Consider the following 13,037-nt stretch of genomic DNA (forward strand, 5'->3'; position numbering starts at 1 on the left):
TGTCGCTTTTTTTTTTAATTCCATTTGTAACCATTCAACAGCATTTAATGATACGGATCCTCGATCCTCGAAGTATTTTGTAACGATTTTAACTTTCTGCTCAAAGTGTAGCACGAACTTTTGTTGTAAGATCAATAGTTCATCCGCTAAGAATATTTGAAAATACATTTTCGTACAAAAAAAAAAGATTCACTTTTCTCTGAAGATATTTCTATAGATAATCGATAATTGCTTCGAAACTTGTTATGTGTACTTTTTCTGTAATGTCAGTACTTCAGCCTGTTCAAAGACGGATTTCCACAAAAAAATTGACTTTCTATCAGAGACTTTTAACTTTTAAACCATTTGAGCTGCAAACTTCAGTCACTGCAAACTTATAAAAAAAAAAAAAAAAAATTGATGCTGCATAAAAAATCCCTTCACGATCAAGTCCGTATCAATAACCATGTCTAGTGAGTGGGAACAATTGAAAGAGGAATATATGACATCTTATTGTTATTCAAATGGCGAGTCTTCGAGTTTCCAGAGCAAGCTTTTCAAATTGGGTAGCTACATTCTTTCACCACGATTCTTTTATTACGATCTACAACAAGTATTTTAAGCGGAAGAGTAGAAAAAAAATACCGATATATGTGATGTATTTTCATACACCTTACTGTTGTTATGATTATTATTATTATCTGTTAAGGATAGGAACGCACGCACGCCTCTACGCATTGTAATTAGTTAATTATATGAAAGTTAATATATACTCACTGATACAAATTGCGTTTGCAGACCTGAACTGCTGAGACTTGCTAAAATTGCTTCACACTGATACGAAGCGTATTTTTGGCCACTCAAGTCCATTTCACGATTCGTTTTAATTCAATTTCGTTCGTAATACGTTTTCCAGGATATTATTTTTTCATGACAATTTTCGCGAAAGTTGACGATATATTTTTTTTCCTCGTTTATGCTTTCAACTTTTTTACCGGAATGTTTCAGACCTTGTACTCGAATTAAGAAAACAAAACAATTGTAATCGTACTCGAATCGTGCCAAATATTGCAATTTTTGTACAGAGATGATTATTATTATTATTATTATTACTACTATTAATATTATTGTTCGTTTTCCATACGCTCTATTTCTTATTTATGCAGTCGTTGATCCGCAGTTGCAACTATGAACAAATTTCAAAAAAAAACTTGCTCGACTGATAATTAATGCCAATTGTTTTTGTTGAAATTCAGTGAATATTCTTTTTTCCGTCCCTTTCATGAACAGTCAAATTAGGTTATTTCGCACTGTTTATTTTAAAATACAAACGCTTGTTATACACGTTTCAAAATTTCTGTAGAGAAAATTGAAGCCGCGCTGTCGTCAGTTAATCCCGCAGAGTTCTGCATTGTAACAGTTACGAGTAAACATGTATATAAGCCTGTTCTCTCGGTTCAGCGAACCACGATAAGCACATCCGGGAATATTGTAACTCCGGACCTTTTTCCACGGTATACCGAAACATCAGCCGGCTATGCTATATGCTGTACCGTTGGGAAATTGAGAAATAATTAAAATCAAACAGAAAACGAAAGGCAAGAAAAGAACGGAAAAGGATAAAAATAGAGAGAGAGAGAAAGAACGAAAGTACGAATAACAGGAAATTAAACGAGTAACTAGATAGCCGTCTAACTCCGTACGTAAGCCTGGATATCACCCGTGAATATTTATTATAATTTATCATGTATTATACGCAGTAATATATTAATAAATATTCTATCATATGCGCATACAGATTATAATTATAAGCCAATTTCATCGACAAAAAGGCGATTCCGATCACTGCAAAGTAATAAAACAACGACAACAATAATAGTAATGATAACAACGCCGCGTATAACATTTATATTATTATTACTATTGTTGTTGTTATTGTTGTCGTTTTGTATTTCGCATAATATATGTACATACGTGTATATTTTCTACGTGATATTTACGTGACTAATTATGCTGCGGCAGCTGAAAAGCTTCTTGTCGTACGACATTTTGGTACGTACCTCAGGGTGTTTAAAACTGTCAGAATAAATCAAAACCCGGGGCGCCGGAGAGATCTGGAAAAGAATTTTTCAGGTTCTAGCTTCGATCGATTCGTTCGATTTCCCAACTAAACGATCTGCACAGATATTCTTTTCAAACGTTTCACCGTGCGTGTAAACTCTCGATAAGACGAGAAAAAACCCGGGGTGAATATTATATCCCGAGGGGAATCGGTTTCGTCGCGAGACTGCTGGGAGATTTTCGTTGATTCGAAAAATTTGGAAACATGCTGAGAAAAAATGATATTCGATGCAATTTTTTCTTCGCTGAAATCATATTTTTCAACCGAATTCGTGTTTCCGAGACATGAAATTTTGCGGTATTATTTCTCCAGCCCGTAAATATTTTTTTCATTCTTTTATCGAAATATACGTTCCTTGTCGGAGTAAAATAAATTCTCGGTATTTTTGTTTTTTTCCATTTTTTCGCAAATAGTTTCCGCAACGCAAATTTTTTGTCAACTCGACTATTTCCGAGAGTCGTTTTTTCAAACACCCCGGTACGTACGGATTGCGCAGCTCTGCTATGGGCTAGCTTTGTTTCAATCTTTTGAAAAAGCTCGGTTGTTCATTTCAAGCGTATAAAATTAACCCGACTAAATACTCGGTCCTGCATGTAAAGCGTATGAAATTCTATGTAGTGTTGAAATGGGAATTCAGCGAGTCACGCGAGCGTGTCAAGCATATTTGTCCACCATGACAATCGTCTTATCAGTTTCATTTTTTTTCTTTTTATCCTTATTTATAGAATGTTATGAAAATTATATAAGATTATAATAATGAAGAGAAGCGAAACGAAAAAAAAAAAAAAAACGATAGTAAGGGAAGAAAAAGATCTGGACACATTATTTACACAATCAAACGAAAATATTTTTTGGTATATAAATTAAAGTGTAAAACCGTACTCGAATATATTTTATTTGTAACCCAAAGATTCAATCCGTACTACAGCCTGTCAAAATGCTTAATTTCTTTGCTGAGGAATGAAAAACACTCGTCATAAAAAAATACACTATTCACGATACAAAAAAAAATAAAAAATATCAAGTACCAACTGCCGTTAATTTTTTGTCATCAATTTGGCTCATTTCGACGGCGAAAAAATAACGATATTTTCTAACGCCTGAATCTTGCCAAGAGTTTTTCGAACAAACATTGAATCAATAATATAACTCACTAGCATATTAAAAACACTTGAGAGAAAAAAAAGAACCGAAAGCTTGACACGTCGCACTCGCTGTGAATTTGAACTCATACAATAAGGAGAAAAAAAAAAAAAAAACAAGGACTTCATTTGATCCAAGTAGGTTAGTAATTACTTGTATGTGTTATAGTTATATCAAATAAGTGATCAACTGCAATCAATTAATTCGAAGTAATTTGTAAGCTTTTCTTGCATTGATTAATTCGAGAAATACTTGACTCGGCTAGATATTTACTCGGATCAAATAACAATTTTTTTCAGTGCAGGGGTTGGAATAAATGGAAGAAAGAAATTACAGATTCAGTGAGTAAGGCCAACATTTGGCACAATGGAATAATAGTGCATACCTGTAAAATAAAATTCGACCGCAGTACACCTGGAAAAATGAAATACTAGAAAGCGACCAAATTCTAGTTGTGTATAATCAACGTACTAAAATTTTATCTACCAAATATGAATGTTTAGTTGAACAAAAGAAGCTCTTTACAGCCACAAATTTATGTTTAGTTGAAGAAGTTTTGTCACATTCGTCTGAAATGAAAACTGTTTTAAAATTGAATTGAGCTGTCTAGCCAACGGAAAATAGATACATCTTGTCAATTTTACGTATTATTAGAATCGTAAGTTATGAAGATCTCTATGAATACAAAAATATGAAATTCTGGAATTATGAACAATGATAGATACTGAGATATCGATTTTACATTTCAAAACACTTCAAAATAATCCAAAATCCAGTTGATTTCTCGCACTTCACTCCGAGATGGCTCATTTTACGCAGAAGACTATTTTTCACGGAGCCACTGGCACAGATTGTTTTTTTCAATCGTCAAATCAATGTTGATCCTTCTCAACCATAATCAATATCGGTGCGATGTTAAGAAAATTTAATATTTATCGATGCCAACGTGACATAAAAAAAAGTTTTTGAGTGAATTTCAAAGTCGATAATCATCCAAATGAAATGAGCTTTCGTAGAGTGAAATGGAATAAATTTACTGGATCTTTAACCAACATTTTAAAGAGATTTTAAACAAATCGTCTATATCTATAAGCCTGTATTCAGAATACTAGTTTTTTCCAACTTTAATGTTTTCAAAGGAATCTTCAAATTCAACAGAAAAATCTAACGAACACTCGATGCGCGATTATATCTGAGAATAAAATTGATGAAACGTATCGATTTTTGGCCAATCATCTTCTTCAAATCTATTCACTGTGATATTAAATTTTTAGCACCATCCTACACAACTAAGCCATTGTTTGCTTCTGGGATTCCATTTCTCCACGTGTGACGGTAAAACGGATGAAACCGTTACAAACAATATGTAATAAGAAAGAATACTGGACAGGAGGTAAAAACAAAGGGTGGTTAAAAACGTGAATTTCGCAACGCGAAACGAACTATGCTTTACCTATTTCAGGTGTGATTGCGCGGCGAAGCCGATCAGCCCGGATCAGGCATGCTTGAATAAATGGCGATAAAGAGATAGGAGAACGGTATTGATACCCTTTCGTCGGGGAGTTTGTTGTGTGCTGTGATTGTGTGGTGATGTTTGATGATGGTGATGATGATGGTTGTGCCTGTGGTGGTGGAGGTGCTCGGGGTGGTCTGGGTCATGGGGTTCGAGGTCGGGGGTGTAGTCATCTTGGCGGGTGTGGGGCGGGGGCCGCAGAGTACCTTGAACCGGAGGCAGAAGCCGCTTGTCGTATCTGGTCGACAGCAGCAGGTTGTCCAGGATTTCCTTGTCCGATTTCCCCTCCTCGAAGCTGCAACACAATCAACTATAGACGTGTCGAGGATCCAGCGATTTTCCAGGCTCCTTGGAGGCCCCGAAAATCGTCGATCCTTTTCCTCTTTCCTCTATCTCTCAACTTCCGATCACTTTTTAAATTTAACCAACTCTCAATTAAACGCTTTCGCAATTATTTTGTTTTCTTTCTTTTTTACACACGCACTCAGAGCCAAGTTTATTTTAATTCAAAGACAAATTTCTTCAGATCCAACTAACATTTAGACTTATGATACACGAGTGAACAAATTCTCATTCAATTGGAAATGATATTTTGATCGATCTTTATTCTTCGACTTGAAGGATTTGTTTTTTTCTTTCAGCAATACGTGATACGTGCTTATTGACTAATATTCACATGCCTTTCGCAAAATTATTTGTTTCAGAGACGAAATCCGGTCACTTAAATATAACGAACAATATTTATTCATCACATCAACTAAATCCCTTGAAAAGAATTTTTTTTTAGAAATCAAGGCTTTTTTTTTTTTTTTGCAGTGTAAAATTGTATTACTTCATTTGAAAAAATATTTTTATACAATATATAACTTGTCTCTGAGTGCCGTTCAAGTTCAATCTAGCTCTAAAAATACCTCCTCCGAAGAAAGAAATATTGAACCTACTGAACACTTTAAATTCGGAAACACAGATTGATGAACTTTTTTCTCTTCTTTAGAATACTGCATACAAAACCGTTATCTACTTTGCAATTGATACACTTATGCTTACAAATGAAAACCTTTGCGGTTATCGACAACTTATTTCAGATAATTTTAGGAAAATCCTTTCAGAAATTAAATGAGAGCTAAACACATTGAAAATTGGATCAGAAGTAGAATTTTGGCTGTATCGAAAAAAAAGGAAACAAAAATTTACTCTTTGTAAAATTGGGTGACGAACAACCGAATTTTTTTTTATTTAGTGAATAATTTTCATTTTCGTTTTCCTTCTGTATGAAACTGAACTTAATTGCCTTTGATTGCACTTTTTAAACTCAGATTTTCCATTTTTTCTTTTCTGTGATTCATCAATTTTTTTAACTTTACTGTACGCCAGATTTATCCCATTGGATGTGTTGAAAATTATTTGAAAAATTTTGAATCACGATGCTTATATACATTTCAACGGACGATTTATTTCAACGGATATGATTGAACTATCCAATTATGATTCCCACAAATCTGAAAAATCGACTAAGAAACAAAATTCATAATTTTACGTGCCGTTTGATAAGACATAAGTGAAAACTCAAATTAGAATCGATTTAGATTGCTAAAGGAAACAGGGTAAAATATTATATCTTCTATTAGCCTTTCAATGCTCTGCAAACAAGTTTTATTGAAATATACCTATATTATAAAATGATTCTATACCTGCTATGCACAAGTTAACTCTCTAAGCTGCGTCTAATTTCAAAGAAAGATGATGAAAAAAAGTGAAAAAATCACGAAAACAATACCAATTGTCTGCAACAAACTATTATAACGTCTAAAAGAACTGCAGCTCATCACTTTTGGAATGATTACTGACTATACGTATAAGTATAAAAAAGTTAGAGAATATTTATGAAATTTGCATGTCAAGTATTCCATGCCAAATCAACCATTGTCTCAACTTTGCCATTTTGAATTCAATTTTCGTTTCTTTTCACCCTTGTCTTAATTTAAAAAAAAAGCAATCGTATTACCTCACATTTTCTCGTGAGTCGGAAATTATTTGTAATTTTTTTTAGGCTTTAAAGACCGTTACTTCGTTTTCTTTTCGATCTATCTTATCGATTTTCACGAATTTTATGTAATAAACTTTTTCGTAATGGATCCCAAACGATTATTGATAAACAATGATCTTTTATAAAACTGGTGAAGATGACAAAATTATACCTTAATGCGAGAAAAATAGAGTAGATGAAAAAAACTAAAAAATTAAATCTCGCAGCAAGAGAAGGGAATTGTTAACCCGTTGCCCTCGAAAGTGGGATTCGTTAGCAACATTAATTTGAAACAAACTTATCAACAATTCTTTTCCTGCAATAATGACATTTGGCGTCTACTCTGAGTACAGAAAAATCGAAGATAAACACCGGTCAACAAATAATATCTGAAGAGAAACAAAATAAAATCGAAAGCGCGCTTCTGTATTAGGATGACGATGTAAAGAAATGGTGGACAAAATCCGAGATTATGAGAGTCGAACTTCTACAGTAAAGTTAGCAAGGAACGCCCGACATTTTGTATCGCGTACAACGAACCCAACCGATAATTTATCGATCACAAAGATGCTGCATTAGGAGAAAGAAAAGAATAAAATCACAATTATTTACCATCGATTGTCATCGAAATGAAATTGCATTGAAAAAGAATATAAATGAATCCTAAATAATAATTCGATTCAAATAACTTATCCTCTCCCAATCATTCCAATTTTCGTTACATGTCACATTTCAATACACTGAAGTGAACGAAAAAACTTAGTATGAAAAAAGGTAAAAAAATTTCCGAACCGCTGCGAAATATAACAAAAACAATTTAAACATATAATCTAATCACTGTGAACGAAATTTTTATAGCACATATTACATCGCGTTGCATTATAATATATGTACAAATAAATGTCTGTGTCATATCTATTCGTACGGGGTGTTACTTATTTATTTATTTTTTTTTTTTCAACAGGGATGTCAACGTCGCAACAAACTGTATGTATCGGCGTGGTTAATAACAATTGTATAAAATACGTACATGTCATCGGCGTGAGCCAGGGTCGCCAAGGTGAGGGTGAGGGTGAGGATGCAGATAATGGCTAGGGTGAAGGAGCCAACGAGGGAGGCGATAGACAGCGACAGGAGGGGGGAGACAGGGGGGCGGCTACCACCACCTGCACGCCGCCCGAGCGCCGCCCAACCCATCCTATGTCATCTGCAATCCGACAAAAACAACAAGTACACCATGTATTATTTTTTCATTTTAGGCTTTTCACTGTAATTTGTTTGATTTTTTATTTTTTTTTTTTAGCATTTTCTTAAAAATCCTACTTCGTTCAACTGCTTCGAGAATCTTATCGACAATTACCAATCATCACTTTTGAGATGAAGTCTTTGACGTCAATGGATCAAAATATTATACACACGAAATCATTCCTTTGTTTCAATAACAAAAGGATTATGGCGAATAACAAAATACAAATTAAAAAGTAATGATAATGTATACTCTAAAAAAATTTGTGCTTAATTTTATTACATTCTATTTCGATTTCCTTTTTCTTTTTTTCTTTTTTTTTATTTTTGTTCTTTGCCAGCGACGAAAGATTTTGGACGTTATCATTTTAGCTCAAAAGGATGAACGAAATAATTCGACAACAATTTTTAAGTGGATATTTATGGGTAAGAAGACTGGCCTGAACCAAAAGTTGGAAAGATTGTATTTGGAAAATATTAATATCTAGCAATGTCATTTGCACCAATTGTGGCGAAAACGAATGAACTAATGTTTCTGTTATACCTATGTGATGGAAATTTGTTTGGGCAAATTCTAAAAACACTAGCTTGGATATCAATAAGTTAAGAAGATGTTTTATAATTAGAATGTTAAAAGTAATTAATTAATTTAGTCTTTTTTATGCTTGTTCTAATATCTTCAGGCTCGTTTTGCTTGATGACCAGATCCGCGCAAATTGTCGGAAAAACATTCAATAAAGTTTACGTTACAGTATAGCTATAACGCGCAAATGTTATGACTGACAATGAAATGTGTTGTCCGGTACTTACACGAGTCTATTTTTGAACTAACTATTTGTAAAGATGAAGATCTAAATGATATTAAGGTAAACGGAATACGCCCAAAGAAATTAGAATCGAATGAAAAATAGGAAAAAAATACCAATCGAGACGCTTTGAATGTTCTGATTATAAAATCTTGCTTCAAACTGTTGATATCTTATCTTGCGTTGTGCAAATTTGTTGTAATTTATATCAATTCCGAAATACGTTAGGAATGTTGTTCCATTCGATGATCTTTGGCAGAGATAAAAAAAAAAAATTTGGAATAATTTCCTCGGAATACGGTATACTGGATATGGAATCGAGTATATAATATGATCGTTCGGAGTACAAATTGTCGATAGTACAAAACGCCACACTCAGGTCGCACAATTTTAAGTTCGTAATAATTTCCTCACACTCCGCACCGCGTTGTATTAAACCAGCAGCCAAGCCTGAACCAAGTTTGTATCAGTTTACTGAAAATTGGTTTGACACTTTGCCACCGTCGCCGGATTTCGTCCGTGGCCCATAAATACTCTCGACAGCGATAAGGCGCGTCGGCCTGCCGAGAGCTTCGCTGTAAGCTCAAAGCTGGGGGCTTGATGCGCCTCTTTTTTATCCATTCACAACTTTCAAACGAGCGGTTTTACACTCGGGACTAAATTCATGCGTCGCGCGTATTCGGTTCGCACTTTTCCAGTTATCGGGGCACGGGGTTGAAATTCCGAATTGAAAAAGTTCCGAAAACGTAAAATTCTCAATTATTTGGCGGCGAAACTTAAAGTGAAAAAATCAAACTTTGAGGAAATATCGATACTTCGAATGGTCCGAAACCCGACGCTCAAAGTTTCGGATGGGCACAATTCCGAAAAGGCGTAACTCCAACAAGTCAAGGTTTCGAAATTGCGAAAATAAGAAAAATTTAAAACCTGAAACATCGAAATTCCCGTTGATCAAAAATTTTTAGTTCTATGAATTTCTAACTTGGTGAAATTTCACCACTTTGAACAATCTTTGTTTTGAATTTTCGGTACTTTTTACGTTCAGACTCCTGGTAATTCTGATTTTCGGTTTTACTGATTTTTTCAGTATATTTGAATTTTCCGAATTTCACACTATCGAAACTTTATTCTTCGGAACTTTGCTCTATCGTAACTTGAATTTTCGGAATCTTGCATTTCTTGGAACATTGAGCCGTTTGGGTTTCCGACCATTCGAAACTTTGTTGTTTCGTCAAAGTTGGAATTCTTTACTTCAAGTTTCGCCACCAAATAATCCGGAATTAAACCCTTTCGCAACTTTTCAAATTCGGAACTTCAATCCCGCCCCGTTATAAAACATCGCGGCGAAGTAGTTCCACAGCACGCTGCGTCCGACCCTCCAGTAGTAATTCCAGCGTTGGTCAGACACGGTTTTATCAAACCTGTGGCGCCGAATCGTGACGGTTGTTTTACTGCCGACTCGCCGGACGCAGCGGACCGTTGGACGCACTACTGCGGACAGTTCTAGAGGAAAAGATGAGAAAAATCGAGGTGTTTTGGGCTCGCGGTAGATTTTAGGATGCGGTGAGTCGGGGATAAACATTTTACGTTGATTGTAAAGCGACATTGTCGCAGATTGAATTATTATTATTACATTAAGATACGCATAAAATATACTTCAAATCGCAATAGAAAATTGTTAAAAATCTGATAGATTTGTTCGATTTCACTTTACCAATTTATCGAAGCAGTCTTCTTATAACAGCTGGAGATCCTACACTGCTATTCTTTGATTGGAATGAATAATTTCAGTGCAACATTGAAAAGTGAATATTCAAAGACACCAACTTGATGAAAGAAAAGTTTTTGAGTGAAATTCTAAAGAATAGTCTTTTGAACAATATCAATCATCACAGAGCGAAATTCAACGACTTTAATACATATTTTAAGAGGATTACGAAGCGAAAAAAGGCCGAAAATAAGATAAAATTTAAATAGCGTTTGTGAAAAACTGAAAACTTATTGCAGTGTTTTTATTGAAATTTGAGCTATAAAACTGAGTAGTTGAAGTTTGAAAAATATAAATATTTACGGTAGATATTGGCGGATAAACAAGACCACGCGTCTCATGCGCCGTTCCCTTATTACCATGATTCCGAGTAACGGTTGGAGTTTTCGGTAATTTTCAGTGCCATTATTTGAAGAAATGTTTCTCTACAGACCGAACCTGAAGTTTTTGAAATAACATGTAAGTTAAAAAAAAAGTGACTGTTAAAATTTGAAAAAACCGAAAAATAAATGACATTTGTTGCGAAATACCAACAATAATTTTGAAAAAACTTTACGTATAAATAGATTCACTTTGTAGAGAAAATTGATATCTTCGTTGGAAAAAAAAAAAAAAAAAAAATTAAGGCGATATGTCAAAGCGTTTTTGAGTTATCGTGGAAAAACTAATGACAAATGTTGTTTGGAGGAAAACGCGTGAAATATTTCCCACGCCCGATTTGTATCGACGAAAATGTGACAAACGACCTAGGAATAACAAAAATTTCGTATTTTTTTTCAGTAGTTTACAAAGGCGAATTGAATTTTGAACACATTTTTAACCGTCGAAGCCTTCCTAGTTCATCCTGAGCTGAATTTTGAAGAATTTTCAGTTTTTTTTTGCGCCAAAATGTTTGGAAGAGATTGTACTAATAAGATAAAAATAAAAAAATAAATAAAAGTTCCGATATTTTTCGCTTCCTAATCCCTTAATATTAAAACGCGATTTAAAATTAAGAATCGGTATCCAAGCTCTTGGCTACGATTTAAGTGTTTTGTTTTTTGTTTCCTTGGAAAATCGTCACACACACACACAAAATTTAACGAATGAAATTGAAAGTATTGATAAACAAATCAATCTCATTCATCAATTAATGAAACCAAACTAAAAATTGCAATTGAGATTCGAAATGTAAAACTGGACAGATAATGGATCGAGTTCTTTTGCACGGGTAATGAAATAAGAACCTATAAATTAAAGTAACATGCTGTTTACAAACTTTTAAAAATGGAAAACACATATATCTTTGAGGAATTTTTGTTTTTGAAGATAAAATTTGCTTCGAATTTTTGGTAAACTACTGGATTAATTTCTTCCTCTGTGATTAAGATATTTAATGTTTCTATTTCGACGGAGAATTGTTTTGGTACGTCAATTTCAATCAGATCAACTTCAGTTCCATTTCGAACATCTATTCTGCATAATTTTCTTGTTACGACAATTCTTAGGTCAATAATAATGAGGTTGAATGTTGTAACGTCAATCTAACGATGCATTTTTGAGAAAAATCAAAATTCTGCAGCTTCGGGAACCTTCGAAATTCAATAAACCATACTGACTGCAAACAGATTAATATTTTGCAAATTCAACCAGTTCAGAATAATTCTGAATATGTGAAATAATGATTTAGTGCCCACGTTTTGTTACGACGAAGTTATCTAGAAAAAAGAAATCCAATATTTTTACCTTCTCTTTAGTAGCTCTGACTCTTTATCCGGACAAATTTTTTTGCGATAACGTTACTGTCTTTTTCCGACGCTGATATATTATATTTTTATACGAAAAATACATTCCAGGGTTTTACATTAAAACTGTTGCTAAGTTTTTTCCGTGCGAGTCAGACAAGCTGAATACCTAATAGAACAAATATAAGCAAAAAAAAAAAAAGTGTATGCCGGAGACTGTCGCAACGACTCTCGTCACATTATTATGCTACTCGACGTTTCGCAAAGCAGAATCCAGAGACGCGGGCAAAACGTCGAGAGGAATTTATTCAAGGATCTTTTTCTTCACTGACATATGAGATGCGGAAAAGCCTCATATAGAAAAGAGCTTCTACTCTTAACCCGACGTATTTACCCAAAGCCTGTATATATAATAATTTCAGAGCATAAATCGATCTCAACATCTCGCAGATGAAATTTTACCTCGCAAGAAAAAATCTCCGTATAATTCCTGAAGACCTCAGATTGACGATTTTCCGAAAATGCTAAAAGGAAAAATCGAAGAATTACACTTTTAGCAAGGAACAAGAGAAAAAAAAAATACAGATCGTAACGTGTGAATTTTAAAAATTGTGAAAATTTTTCTAACGTAGATTACAATAAACGTAATCTGAAGAATATTTGAAAAAATTCAATTGTGCGGAGTGATCCGATATAAAGCACGGATTGGTT

The 13,037-nt window shown here is 34.0% G+C and overlaps 1 protein-coding gene across 16 annotated transcripts in view; it reads right to left on the minus strand.

Moving 5' to 3' along the window:
• pHCl-1 (pH-sensitive chloride channel 1) overlaps positions 1-13,037 on the minus strand; it is a 105,475-nt gene that overhangs the window by 46,626 nt on the left and 45,812 nt on the right. For 11 of the 16 annotated variants that reach the window (XM_046620296.2, XM_046620295.2, XM_069135080.1 and 8 more), the window contains exons 3-4: positions 7,814-7,990; positions 4,964-5,052 (exon numbers count right to left, since the gene is read on the minus strand). In XM_046620296.2, the coding sequence (XP_046476252.1) occupies positions 4,964-5,052; positions 7,814-7,980 (256 nt within the window). In that variant the 5' untranslated portion in view covers positions 7,981-7,990. Of the gene's footprint in view, positions 1-4,792; positions 5,053-7,813; positions 7,991-13,037 lie in introns of all 16 variants that reach the window. The other 5 variants (XM_046620291.2, XM_069135076.1, XM_069135075.1 and 2 more) reach the window with 1 other exon arrangement.

The sequence above is a fragment of the Neodiprion pinetum genome, chromosome 4, assembly GCF_021155775.2.
Source record: "Neodiprion pinetum isolate iyNeoPine1 chromosome 4, iyNeoPine1.2, whole genome shotgun sequence".
NCBI classification, from domain to species: domain Eukaryota; kingdom Metazoa; phylum Arthropoda; class Insecta; order Hymenoptera; family Diprionidae; genus Neodiprion; species Neodiprion pinetum.